Here is a 15,105-nt window from a genome sequence, read left to right as displayed (position 1 = left end):
GACCTGCTGCGCTTTTCCAGCAACACATTTTTAAACTTTCTGAATGATCCTACTATAGGGAACCTTATCAAAAGCCTGAATGAAATCCATATACACCACATCCAATCCTCGACCTTCATCAACTTTTCTCATCACATCCTCAAAGAACTCAATAAAGCTTGTGAGGTATGACCTACCCCTCACAAAGCCATGCTGACTATCCTTAATCAAACTATGATTTTCCAAATAGTCATAAATCCTCACTCAGAATCCTTTCCAGCACCTTACTTAACACAGACATAAGATTGACTGGTCTGTAATTCCCAGGGATTTCCTTATTCCCTTTCTTGCACAGAGGAATAACATTTGCCTCCCTCCAATCAGCCAGCACTATTCCCATGGAGAGTGAGGATGCAAAGATCATTGCCAGAGGCACAGCAATCTCATTCCTCACTTCTGGAAGTAACCTTGGATATATCTGACCCTGGGGACTTATCTATCTTGATGCTTTCCAGAATTTCCAGCACATCCACTTCCTCAATATCAATCTGTTTAAGCTTATTAACCTGGTCCACACTCTCAACAAGGTCCCTCTCTCCAATACTCAAGCAAAAAACTCATTTAGGGCCTCCTCTACCTCTTCAGACTCCAAGTTTAAGTTCCGTCCACTATCCCTGATCGGCCACTATCTCTGATCATTCTCTTATTTCTCACATATGTGTGGAACACCTTTGGGTTTTTCCTGATCCGTCCTGCCAAGGCTTTGTTGTGTCCTCTCCTAGCTCTCCTCAGTCCATTTTTGAGTTCTTTCCTAGCTACCTTCTTCAACCTTAAATAAGCTTCCTCCTTCCTTTTGATGAGAAGCATCTCTGTTCCCATGTGAAGTTTGCACATTCTCCCCGTGTCTGTGTGGGTTTCCTCTAGGTATTCAGGTTTCCCCCACAATCCAAAGACGTGCAGGTTAGATGGATTAGTCATGCTAAATTGCCCATAATGCTGAAGAAGGGGTACACTCAACATGTCGAGTTCTTCACCTCCTGACACTGCCTGGTGTGCTGTGTTCTTCGAGCCTCCTGCTTGTCAAAATTGCCCATCGTGTCCAGGGTTGGGTGGATTAGCCATGCGAAATGCAGGATGATAGGGTAGGATAGTGAGTCTGGTGGGATGCTGTTTGGAAGATTGGTATGGACTCAATGGGCCAAATGGTCTGCTTCTGCACTGTAGGAATTCAATGAAATTCAATAGTTACCTTACTGAAGGAATACTACTTGGCTTTGTCTCAAAATAGTGGATTTGAATGTGACATTTCAAAAACAAATCTTTGGAGTTGTTCTTGAGTTCAGCACTAAATCGACAAACACATGTTTTCCTCAATGAGTTAAAGTCAAAAAGCGAAAGTCAGTTTCTCAGCAGGAACAAGACTTCTGGAGATTGAAGTCAGGAGCAAATCAAATGCTGCTTCTGAAGCCCAATAGGTTTCTTTTCATTCTGTGGATGGGATTATCACCTTGGCCCACATTTTTTTTATTAACATCCTTTCAGAAACTCCTTTTAACCCTTCAATGATTCCTACCATTTGTGAGCTGAGAAAACAGGATTCTCAAATGGCCAATGAGCCAGGGGAGGACAAAGAGAATGTGGCAAAGACACTGCAAAGTGGTCCTCACAGGATGGCAGCACTGACATTAATAGTTGGGAGGAGTTCACCATCAACTCTCCATCAAGCTGCATCATCAATGAGTCACAACATTTGATCATCGAGGCAGAGCGGGAAAGGAAAGGAAGCAGCTCCCGCATTCCGGAATTAATCTCAGGCAATATCCTGTCCTCTCTGCCCAAAGATCTGTGAGTCGTGAATCAGCCTGTTCCCTCACGTACAGGCCCATGACCGAAGCCTGTATTGTCAAACAGCTAACAATGAGTCCAGATATTGCTCCAACAACTCACTTGTTTCATTTACATATAAAACATCAGAAACCATCCAGGTTTAATCTGCTGCATGCTGGGATTTTCCTGTGCCAACCTGGGTGAGTATGGAGAGCATCATTTATATACGGAGCATAATTATCATGATTGCTTGATATTTTAAATATCCTATCACCACCACCACACCGCACCACATTATTCAGAAACGTATAAAAACATAAGCAGTAGGAACAGGAAAGGCCATTTGACCCTTTAAGCCTGCTCCATCATTCTATGAGAAAATGGCTGATGTCCTTCAATACCAATTTCTCCCATTATCCCTGTATCCCAGGATGTCTTTAATATTTCAAGACCTATCAATCGACTCCATGACTGAGCTTCTGCCACCTTCTGGTGCAGAAAATTCCAAAAAAATCACCACCCTCCAAGCGAAGGAATTTCTCCTCATCTCAGTCTTAAGTGCCTTTCCCTTTGTTCTGAGCTCTGACCTCTGGCTCCTCAGGGGAAAACATGCTTCCTGCATCACCATTTAAGAAATATTCTGTATTCCCTTTTTACCGCTCAAAGTGGGTAACGTCACATTTCTCAGCATTACGCGTTCCACCTACCATTTTTTAGTTTAGTTTTTCCAAATCCTTTTGAACAATCTTTACATTCTCCTCACAATGCTCCCAGCTACCTAGCTTTGTTTCATCTATAAATTTATAAATCGTACATTTGAACCACACATCCAAACATTGGTATAGATTATGATTAGCTCAGACCTCGGCATTGATCATTGAACCAGCTGGTCACAGACTGCCAATCTGAAAATTAACCATTTATTTCTATTCTTTTTTTTCTGTCTGTTAACCTGTTTTCAATCCCTGCTAGCATATACCATCCAATCCCATGTGATCTAAGTTTGTTTTCCAACCTGTAGTGTGGGAATCTCTCAAATGCTTTCTGAAAATCTAAATACACCACATCCACCATTCCCCCAATCCATTGTAACTTAACTATTCTGTCAGGTACAGTCTCAAAAACGCCAATAGGATAAGTGAATGATTTTCCTTTCACAAATCCATGTTAACTCTGCCCAATCTTACCCATGTTTTTCAAGTTCCTATTGGAACAGCCTTTATGACACAAACTAACACCTTCCTTATGCCTGATGTCAGATTAACAGTTCCCCATTACCGTCTGCCTCCTCTATTAAATAGTGAGGTTATACAAGCCACCTTCCAACCAGCTAGAATATTCGAGAGTTGATAGAAGTTTTGAAGGTTTACCCCCAAAGCATCCACTAACCTTATAGCTATCTGTTTTTGATTGTGCTTAGCTAGTCAGGCAGTATGTGGAATGTCACTGGCTGACCAACATTTAATGTCGATCCCTAGTTGCCCTTGGGACGATGATGGTAAGCTGCCTGTTTGAGGCAGTGCAGGCCATGTGCTATGGGTTGACCCACAATGCCCTTAGGGAGGGAATTCGAGGATTTTGATCCAGTAACAGTAAATGAACAGCAAAAAAAAATTCCAAATCAGGTTTGTGACTGTTGGAGGGGAACTTGTACATTGCGGTGTTCCCATGTATCAACTGCCCTTGTCCTTCTGGATGGAAGTGGGTTTGAAAGGTACTGTCTATGGGACTTTGGGAAGTGCTGCAGCATATCTTGTAGACAGTATACATTGCTGCTACTGAGCATTGGTGTTGGAGGGAGTGGATGCTTATGGATGTGGTGCCAAATGCTTTGTCCTAGATGGTGTCAAGCATCTTCAGTGTTGTTTGAACTGCACCCATTCAGGCAAGTGGGGAGTATTCCATCACACTCCTGACTTGTGTCTTTTAGATGGTGGACAGACTTTGGGGAGTTAGAAAGTGAGTTTCTTGCTGTGGTATTCCTAGTCTCTGACCTACTGCTATTGCCATTGTATTTATGTGTCAAGTATAGTTGAGTTCCTGGTCAATGGTAACCCCTAAGGATGTTGATAGTGGGGATTCAGTGATGGTGGGCGAGAGGTGTTCCCAACTTGGAGTCTGCAGAATGTGAAGATTCATCTCTCAGACTCTACGAAGTGGAAGATCCAGCAGGGGATGGAGAAGATTTATAAGAATGTCGTCTGAGATAGGCATATTAAGCCATGAGGGATGATTAGATAGACTGGGGTTACTTTGTTATTACAGAGGTATGAGTATGTAGGGAAGAGCCATTTCTTTTTGGAGAATGGTCTGTAACTAGGGACAGAGACTTTAGAATAGGGGAGAGACCAGATGTATAGGTTATCCAGAAGGCCAAAAGGCCTCCTTCATTCTATGTAGACATGTAGCTACGGCTAAAATGTGGCATTGGGCCAAAGATAGAGTTAAAGTGTTTGATTGGGTTTGAATTTAGGAAGGTTATTTGACTGGTTAAGGTTTGACTGGTTATTGTTGTGGTGATAGGAAGGCTTTTGACAGAGTCAGGTGTTAGGGGCAGTTATTTGCCTTGCTTAGGGTTGAGAGTGTGTTGTTGGAAAAGCACAGTAGGTCAGGCAGCATCTGAGGAGTAGGAGAATCAACATTTCAGGCAAAAGCTCTTCCTCATTCCCGATGAAGGGCTTTTGCCCAAAGCATCAATTCTCCTGCTCCTTGGATTTTTTAAATTTCAAAATATACTTTATCCATAGAAATAAATCTTTGGTACCTGTACAATTTGTCATGTCGTTCATAGATATATACATTGCATGTCTTAACATTACAAAGAACAGATTGAATTAATCGAATTTACAGTTATCCTATTTACAGTTCCCTTTATTAACCATCCAGTCTCTTATTATTTAGCTGTGGCTTCAGCGGAACCCACCTAGTGAATGGGTGCCCTGTTATACGATAGCAAAGGAACCTTCTTTAATCCCCAGTTTATGGGGTTACCATTGTCCATTTGACTGTCCTGTCTCTGGGGTAGCTGTCTGCATCCCCATGGTGAGCACGAACTGCTGGACCTCCTGCTCCTCAGATGTTGCCTGACCTGCTGTACTTTTCCAGCACCAAATTTCCGACTCTAATCTCCAGTATCTGCAGTCCTTACTTTCGCCTGCCTTGCTTAAGGGTCAGGGTTAGGCTTCAGCAATATTGTTTCACATGGTTAGAGTTGGAGTTAGGGAATGGTTGAGTACTTGGGTTAGGGTTGGTGTTCAGTATAGGGTTAGAGAGAGATACTTGACTACATTGGGCTTTTGAAGTCTGGATGAAATCTCCAGGAACACAGTTGATCAGATGTGGTAGCCATGGTGGAGGGAGTGAACGGGTTGGAATGTTGCATCTTATAAAGGGTTGAATGGTTTTGCATGTTTTAATCAAATAGTCTCAAAGCTGAAGGGGTTGGGTACAGAGGGTAGAAAGAATTCACAGAGAGTAATAGGAACTTATCATCAATAAACTGCTTGTTCTTTAATTGAGAAGGGAACATGGGGATGAGTTGGGGACAGCTGGGACCTTTCCAGAATAAAAGCCTGAAAGAGCTTATGTCATTGGAACATATCCTTAAATCTTTCTGTGGATTGGGCTGCGCTGTCCAATGCAAGGATCTGAGTTGCGCAAATTGTCTTCTATCACAGCTGGAAAGGACTGCAACTGTTTGCACAGTGACAGCACGTGCAAACAGTTCGAGCTGAAGTATAATTACTGAGTCAGTGTCAAGGACAGCTCTCTCTCTCCTACCCCACCCACCAGAAGAGGCAAACATTGTTTCAAAGGGGAAATGTGACCCCTTGATAGAAGTCAAGCCCTCATGGAAATCCGGTCAAATAGGACTTTGTACAATTTTTCAGAATATCGTGGAAAATATTGCAGCAGTGTAAGGGAGGGGAAAAACAAGCAGAGCTGAATTATTTAAATGGTAATGGAGAAAATAATTGGACTTAAGACAAAACTCTAACCTGATGATTTCTAACTAGTGATTTATTCTAAAAGATAGAAAAATAATGTGGCAATAGCTACAATGTTTTTTGAGGATAAATATTTTCTTGGATACTTGGGGGAAATAGGCTGCTCTTCTTCATGGGATCTTAGAATATCCAACTTCAACAGTGCAGCACTCCCTCACTACTGACTCTCTGACAGTGCGGCACTCCCTCAGTACTGACCCTCTGACAGTGCAGCACTCCCTCAGTACCGACCCTCCAACAGCGCAGCACTCCCTCAGTACTGACCCTCCGATGGTGCAGCACTCCCTCAGTACTGACCCTCTGACAGTGCAGCACTCCCTCACCACTGACCCTCTGACAGTGCAACACTCCCTCAGTACTAACTCTCTGGCAGTGCAGCACTCCTTCAGTATCGACCCTCCAACAGTGCAGCACTCCCTCAGTACTGACCCTCCAATAGTGCAACACTCCCTCAGTACTGACCCTCTGACAATGCAGCACTCCCTCAATACTGACCCTCTAACAGTGCAGCACTCCCTCAATACTGACCCTCTAATAGTGCAGCCCTCTGTTAGACTGACCCCCTGACAGAGAAGCACTTATTTAGTACTGGCCCTTTGACAGTGTGGCACTCCCTAAGTACAGAATTCTGATAGTGCAGTGTTTCCTCAGTCCACTGTGAGTTTCAGGCAGGAATATCCCTGAAATTCCTGGAAGATGTTCTTGAATTTATTACTTTTTTGACTGAGAAAGGAGAGGGTGACATGCCTCGAGTCAGGCTGGGAGCAAACTGACCCAAGACACAGCTCCTGGAGTATATAATCTGCTTTGATCATCAGTCACGTAGATCACAAAAGAATTATGTTCCCTCGTGTCGTCAAATAGTCTGCTGGTAAAAAGGATTTGGTTAAAAAAGAACCTGTCACACTGTTGCCCAGGGAATGAGAGCAGAGGGAATGGGAAAATGTTTGTGAAGTGGACTGGTTATGTCTATATCCTTTGAACAGCACCCTCTGCTGCCCACTACAGTGTCCACAGTGCAATGTATTATGATGTAAAGCGGTTGTTCCCATTGAGATTGTTCAAACACTCTTCGGAAAATTGTTAATTGCAGTAGGTCATTCTGGCCTTCAACAGCCTGGCTCCCAAACTCTGGAATTCCCTCACTCAACCTTTCCACTTAACCCCTCCTAACCAACATTTGAGGGACTTTGAGAAAACAAATTCACCTAGAATGGGGCCAGGAATGCCTGGGAGAGTGTTTGAGGTGGGCAACCTTACAACCTTTAAAAAGTACTTGGATGAACATTTGAAGTATCACAACTTCCGAGGGTATGGGTTTAGTGCAGGAAAGTGGGACTAGGGTATTATCGGCAGTACAGACTCGATAAGCCAAATGGCCTCTTCTGCAGTGTATGATTCTGTGGTCACACATCCGAACAGCTCTTCCCCGTTTTAAATGCTGTTAGGGGCACTTCATCCCATTAAGCAATATTGTATAAGTACAATTGTGATAATTACTATTGTGCAGTGAACTATGAGGACCAGTCTGTCTGGTTATTATTACCATGGCAATTAGTTATAAACACAGAGCTCCACCAACAGAACAGTTTTAATTCACATCATGGAGGAGGAGGGAGTGGGAAAGATGAAACGCTTACACCTGTGCATCGGAAGTTTTCTGCTTTCCTTTGGGATCATCTCCATTTTCTTGGGAGTCATCACCTTCTTCCCAGTTTTTACCTTCAAGCCCTGGTTTGCCGGATGGAGTGGCAGGATAGCATGTCCTATCTGGAACGGAGCTGTGGTAGGGGAATTAAATATTTTCAGTTCATTCTCGGGATAGGGATTTAAATGGGCAGGCCAGCATTTACTGCTGCTCCTTATTTGTGAAGGTAAGATTAGATTCCCTACAGTGGGGAAAAAGGCCCTTCGACCCAACCAGTCCACACTGACCCTCCGAAGAGTAACCCATTTCCCCTCTGACTAATCCACCTAACACTACAGGCAATTTAGCATGGCCAATTCACCTGGCTTGCACATCTTTGGACCGTGAGAGGAAACCGGAGCACGCGGAGGAAACCCACACAGACAGGGGGAGAATGTGCAAACTACACACAGACAGTTGCCCGAGGCTGGAATCGAACTTGGGACCCTGGTGCTGTGAGGCAACAGGGCTAACCACTGAGCCACCGTGCCGCCCTTAAAGGTAGTGGGGAGCAATCTCCTCCAGCCACAATAGTCCTTGTTGTGTAGGTACCACCCAGCCACAACTCTGTTCTGGAGGGAGTCCTAGGACTTGGACTGCCTAAAGACTACCTGACATACCAACACAAGCCTTCCCCCTTTCTAGGCTGTGGATGCTCAGGTCAATTATTGCTCTCTAGCCTCCGATAAGTGGAGTTTTACTGGAGAAAGGTATCCCAGGATATGGAGCAAAGGCAGGGGAATCCATTAGAGATCTAGTTCAGAAGTGGAAGAGTTTGGGCTGCATTGGTTTCTCCCGCTTCTCTATAGTCAGGGTTAACCAACTTGGTATGGGACTGGAGTCATGTGGAGTCCAGGTAAGAACAGCAGGTTTCCTTCCCTGAAAGAACATTAGTGAATCTGTTGGGTTTCCGTGAGATTTGAGTATCTTTGCTGTTGTTTTTAATGATCCCAGCTTTACGTTGTGAGACTTTAACAGCTACTTCTAAATAAAACAGGGTGAGTTTTGAAATTGTGTTCTTTAGACTAAGTCCAGTGACATAACTACTAAAACAATCATATTATTAATATATGAAAGGCATCTAAAGTTAGAAATATGAATATTCATACAATCTTGTATGTTGTGAATGGTGGCTCAGTGCAGTGGTATCTCACAAGAAGATGGTAGCCTTGTGGTAGTGTCCCTGGACTAACAACTCAAAACCTCCAGCTGATATTTTGAGGACAAGAGTTTGAATCCCAACATTGCAAATATGAAATCTGAATTCAATAAGAAGTTGGAATAAAAAAACAAGCATAAAGACCGTGTAGCCACATTTTATTGTTGTAAAATGTATCAAGTTCATTCATATCCTTTAGCGAAGGAAGCCAGCCATCTTTACCCAGTCTGGTCTATACATAACTCCAGACCCTCAGGAATGTGGCTGACTCTTAACTGCCCTCTGGGCAATAAGTACTGGTCTAGCCAGCAATGCCAGCTTTCTAAGAATGAATTTTTAAAAATATCTTATTACTTGGCTGCAAATGAGGAGGGTTTAAGACCCCTTTCCAACGACATGAGCCCAAAAAGTAGGGTGGTCAAGAGGAAAGGTAGTGGAAGGACCTAACCTTTATTCAGCTCAAATACATTAAGGTTTCAAGTCAATATATCGAAGGAAAGACTTATTTTTATTTGTCAATGGGATGTGGAGTCGTTGGCTGGACCTGAATTTATTACCCATCCCAAATTGCCTTTCAGAAAGTGGAGGTGAGCTGCCTTCTGCAGTCTTAGGAGTGTAAATATACCACAGTGCTGTTAGGGAGGAATTTCCAGAATTTTGACCTAATGATACTCAGGATAGGAATTTGTAGGTGGAAGTGTTCCCATGTCTTTTTTGTCCTTGTCCTTCTAGATGGTAGAGGTCATAAGTTTGGCATGTGCTGTTGGAGGAGCCTTGGTGAGTTGTTACAGAGCAACTTGGCTCTCAAACTAGTGTCCACATTTAAATAAAGGCCGCTACAGAGGTATAAAGCAAGAGTTGTCTAAAGTGAGCTTGGAAAGCAGACTAAAGGGAAGGTCAGTGGGTCAGTGGCAGACAGTTAAACAGATATTGCACATCGCTCAGCTAAACTTCATTCTGACCAAATTGGAAAGACTTGATGTGAATGATGAACCACCCTTGGTTAATGAAGATGGGCAAGGACAGTATCCAATGAAAAATTAAATACAAAGCAGGGAAAACTATTAGTGGGTCAGAGGATTTAGGATGATGTAACAATTAATCAAAAGGAAAAAAATTGATTAAGAAAGTGAACTCGCAAGAAATAAAAGAATTAACCCATGAGCTTCTAGAGGTTTGTTTTATATATATGTGAGAAAGAGAGAGAGTGATTTGCTAAAGTGACCTATGGGACTGTAACAGGACATGTCAGGGGATTTGCTAATGAGAAAGAAGGAAGTCGCAGTTAATTTAAACTAATGTTTTGCATCAGTTTTTATAGTTGGGGATACTATCATAAAGATAATAGATAAGCTAGATGTTAATGGAAGATCTTTCTCTAACAATCTCTGTCACAAGGGGCAAAGCATTGTCAAATGAATGGAACTGAATGAAGCCGGATTGTCAATACTTGCGAGCTTGCGTCCATTAAAAGAAATGGCAGCAGAGGTGGTGGAGGCATTGGTTGAAATATTCCAGAATTCACTAGATTTTTGGAAGGTTCCAGCAGATTGGACAACTGCTAATATGGTGCGCATGTTCAAGACAGGAGGGAGATAACAGGCTATAGGCCAGTTTGCCTACTGACTGCAAGAGGAAATTGCAACTCCATTATTAAAGAAGAAATAGCAGTACACTTAGAAAAGCTTAACCTACTCAAATAGGGTCATAGTTTTGTGAAAGGGAAATCATGTTTAATAAATGTGCTCAAATTCTTTATGAATAGAACAGAGCTGATAAAGAAAAACCAGCGAATATAGTGTATTTGGATTTTCAGATGGTATTTGATAAGGTGTCACATAGAAGACTATCACACAAGGTGGGAATGCAGGGTATAGGGGTGATGTATTAGCATGGATTGAGGATTGGTTAACACAGAGAATCATGGAATTGCATAATCATATAGCACAGAAAGACCAGACATCCAATCTGACTTAGTTCCATTTGCCAGCATTTGGCTCATAACCCTCGAACACCTTCCTATTCATATACCCATAAAATACTGTAATTGTACCAGCCTCCACCACTATCCCTGGCAGCTCATTCCATACATGGCAAAAGTGAGGACTGCAGATGCTGGAAAGCAGAGTCTCGATTCAAGTGGTGCTGGAAAATCACAGCAGGTCAGGCAGCATCCGAGGAGCAGGAAAATCGACGTTTCGGGCAAAGGCCCTTCATCAGGAATCCTGATGAAGGGCTTTTGCCCGAACTCTCATTCCGTATGTGCACCACCCTCTCTGTGACAAAGTACATTAGACAGAGAGTTGGGGTTAATGGGTCTTTTTTTTCAAATTGGACTGATGTAACTAGTTGAGTGCCACAAGGATCATTACTAAAGACTTCACTCATTTACTGTCTATATTTATGATTTGAGGAGAGAGAACAGTATAATGTATCCAAATTTGCAGATGGTACAAAAATAGGTGGGAGGGCATGTTGTGATGAAGACATAACAAAGTGCAAAGGGATATAGATAGATTGAGTGAGTGGGCAAAAACTTGACAGATGGAGATTAATGTGGGAAATTGTGAAGTAATACGTTTTGGAAGGAAGAGTCAAAAGAATTAAATGGAGATAGAATCCAAAAAGTGCAACATCAAGGAATCTGGAAGTTCTAGTCCATGAAATGGAAAAAGGTGTATCAAGTAATTAAGAAGGAAAATGGAACTTTGACCTTTATTACTAACAGGTTGGAGTTGAAAAATAAGGAAGGCTTGTTATGACTGTACAGGATGTTGATGAGGCTGTACTTGGAGAACTGTGTACAGATTTAGAATAGAATTCTGACAGTGTGGAAGCAGGCAAGTTAGCCCATTAAATCCATACTGACCCTCTGAAGAGCATCCCACCCAGACCCATCCTATCCCTGCATTTCCCCTGGCTAATTTACCCAGTATACACATCCATGGACACCGCAGGCAATTTAGCATGGCCATTCCACCTAACCAGCCCGTCTTTGGACTGTGGGAGGAAATCTACAATAACATGGGGAGACATGTCAACTCAGCATAAACAGTCACTGAAAGCTGGACCTACCTGGTGCTGTGAGGCTAACCACTGAGCTAATGTACCACTACCAATAAAATTTTAAAAAAGGATATACTAACATTGGAAGCAATTCAAATGAAATTCAAAGTGCACAATCCTGTGATGAAGGGCCAGACATATTGAGATTGACTAAGCAGCCTAGAACTTTATTGAGTTTAGCAGAATGTGGGGTGATCTTATTGAAACATACATGATTCTGAGGGAGATTGACAGTGTTGACATTGAGAAGGTGCTTCCACTAGTGGGGAATCTTGAACGCGAGAACACAGTTACAAAATAAAGAGACACATATTTAAAAACTGAGATACAAAGGAATTTCTTTTTCCAGTAGGTAGGGAGTGTCTGGAATTGTCTTCCCCAGAGAGCTGTGGAGGTTTGATCACTGAATTTATTTAGAGGAGATGGATTGATTTTTGAAACATCAGGAGTTGTGAGGAGTTGGAAAGAAAGAGGTTTTGAGACCTGGGCTGATTGACTGTGATTTTTATCAAATGGCAGTGCAGGTTTGAGGGGCTGAACGGCCTACGCCTATTTATTGTGTTCTTGGAAAGTCCTGAAAACCTTCTTTGAACAAACAAAGCACTTTAATACCACTGGGACATATTAGCGTACAATGAAAGGCTGGATATCTCAGTTTCACTGTGGGGAGGATATCTTGCAGAAACTCAGGAAAGGTAGGGCACTGGTTGAGTCACCGGTGTGGTGGCCAGGATTTGAGAGAGATATTGAATGTTGGATTTGTAGTGGCGAGAGATGCATTGTACACCAACAAGGCAGTTTACATTGAACAATACGCCTGCAGTCTATAGGGATTTGGTGGGGTAGTGGTAATATTATTATACTGGCAGTTCAGAATCCTAGGCTTATACTCTAGGGATACTGGTTCAGAACCTATCCATGATATGTGGCAAAGTCTGAATTTAGTCTAATGACAACCATGTAACCATTGTCACAAAAATCCCTCTGGCTCACTGGGGCTGTGTTAGAAAGAAATTCTGCCACATTGACCTTGTCTTCTCCCCCTGCAGGCTTTCATCGTGGGAGTTCTTATATTGCTTGCAGAGAGAGACCACATCTCACAATATCTGGTAATAAACCTCAGACATTTGTTCTAATTTATTTGTCCCCAAGCTGCCTATGAGGAATGGGTTCCCACACAACAATGCCAGGAAGTATTCTGTGCAAATACAAAAAAAAACCCACCTCAGATTAATAGCTTTCCCTCTGAGAAGTCAAGAAGCCAGCACAACTGTGCTGGACCGAATGGCCTACTTCTGTGCTTTAAAATTCTACAAAAGTGAAGCACTGTAATGTAGAATCCCTACACTGTGGAAACATGACATTCAGCCCAACAAGACCACACCAACCCTCTGAAAAGCATCCCACCCAGACCCATTCCCCTAACTAATTCACGTCATTAGATTGTGGGAGGAAACACACACGCAGACAATATGCAAACTCCACACAGACAGTCACCTGAAGCTGGAATCAAACCTGGGTCCCCGGTGCTGTGAGGCAGCAGTGTTAACCACTGAGTCGCCACATCAGGAAACACATTGAGACCTACAATCCTTAAGAATCACAGAATTGATTTGCTAAGACTGTCTAGATGTCGGAGGTCGAAGAGGGAAATGGGGTTAGGACAGTGAGGGAAGAGGAAAGTTTGGGGGATAACGGTCAGGGAAGATGCTGAGGAGGTAAGCCGAGATGACAGAGCTCATAGGGAAATGGCAAAAGGGCACATGGAGGGTCTAGTGGTATGTGGGTGGGAAAAGGAAAAAGCAGGGGGTGAGAGGCGATGAGGAAAAGTGAGAGAGGGAGGGATTAGGTCAAATGAGAAAGGGGCATGGATTGGAAGAGCGAGCAGAGGTACAGAAGTGGGAAGAGTCTGAGCAGGCATGAACAATTGGGGTAGGTGAGTGTGGGGCTGAAGGGAGTGGTGAGGGTGATCTGGGGAGGTTATAGAGTCAGGGATCTACAATGAACTGATTTACTCGCATTCCCATTCACAGAGAGAAGTCAGCTTCATCTTCGCTATTGTCAATCTAATCGCTTCACCCCTCCAATTCATCATTGCTCTGGCTGCCATCCTGATTGGTCCATTCTGCGACTACAGCTTGGCGGGTATTTCAGGCACAGAATACCTGGGATACGCCGTCCAGTTTCCATACCAATACACTCTTCCCATTGTCTGTGTGGACCCTCTATTTTATGAGTACTACCACCTCGTCCTTCAGATCGTCAATCTGATCATCAGCACTGCCATGTTCTCCCTGAGTCTGGTTTTCTGCATCAGGCTGACAGCAAGATTCAAGTCAACAGGAACTCTCACCGTACGTATTGTGGACATTACCCTGACTCTTTCAGCCAAGAGGCAAAATGATTGATGGTGCTGTGTGTGGTGACATTGTACACTTGTACCCTGTACTCTGAGTACATGAGATAATAAAACCTAGATCTAATTCGAAAACCACAGTCACAAAGATCAGGAGATTGAGAGGCTTTGCTTCTGAGAGTCTTCCAATGTAGCGAAGACGGAGCAAGAAAGAACTTGCATTCACATAGCACCAATCACAGACCCAGGGCAGCCCAAAATACTTGACTATATTCCTTGAAATGTTGTCACTATGGTGACGTAGAAAACGTATCAGTTTTTTTTGCACAGCAAGATCCCACAAATTGCAATGCAGCAACAAGCCAAATTGTCTGCTTTCGGGCTGGTGAAGGCAGAATAACCATTAGCCAGGATGCCAAAGGGAAGAATGCTTCTGCTCTTCTTCAAAATGAAGTAATGGGATTTCTCAGCTGCACCTCAGAGGGCAGGATTTCCCAGGTTTCATACTTCAGATGAGACACCAAACAGAGACAGTGTCCAGGGTATTAACCTTCAATACTCAGACGCTGTGTGACTCTCCAAAGAGTTGGGGCCCTGCCTGTGCAGGTTAGGTGGATTAGCCATGGGAAATGCAGGCTTGTAGGGATAGGGTAGGGTGGGTGGGTTTGGGAAGATTTTCGGAGGAGCAGTATAGACTCAGTGGGCTGAATGGCCTCCTTCCACAGTATAGGGATTCTATGATTCTACTCCATGATCTCCAGTCATTTCCTTGATGTGTCCAGAAGTTTGGTGAAGCAGACTTCCTGAGGTAGATGGTCAGGAATCAGGATGGGAATCTTGCACACAATCCTCGGAGGGTGAAAGGTTGACCCCACAAACCCTGGCAATGCCAAGGGAGGAGGGGGCATCTTATTAAATATTGATAGAAACACAGACACAAATCAGAAATCATTTCATATGTCTTAAGAGCTGAAAAAAGGTTCAGGACATGAAGGAACGATGAGCTGCGATATCGAGACCAGGC

At 43.3% G+C, this 15,105-nt stretch overlaps 1 protein-coding gene across 1 annotated transcript; it reads left to right on the top strand.

Moving 5' to 3' along the window:
- The first annotated feature begins 7,416 nt into the window (after positions 1-7,416).
- Positions 7,417-14,133, top strand: LOC132821705 (transmembrane protein 212-like). The gene is made up of 3 exons (XM_060834411.1): positions 7,417-7,599; positions 12,775-12,834; positions 13,759-14,133. Exons 1-3 carry the CDS (start codon positions 7,417-7,419, stop codon positions 14,131-14,133), a joined length of 618 nt encoding a protein of 205 aa, XP_060690394.1.
- Positions 14,134-15,105: the final 972 nt, after the last annotated feature.

This window comes from Hemiscyllium ocellatum, chromosome 13, assembly GCF_020745735.1.
Source record: "Hemiscyllium ocellatum isolate sHemOce1 chromosome 13, sHemOce1.pat.X.cur, whole genome shotgun sequence".
In the NCBI taxonomy this organism is placed as follows: domain Eukaryota; kingdom Metazoa; phylum Chordata; class Chondrichthyes; order Orectolobiformes; family Hemiscylliidae; genus Hemiscyllium; species Hemiscyllium ocellatum.
This window is presented reverse-complemented; position numbering and strand designations above follow the sequence as displayed.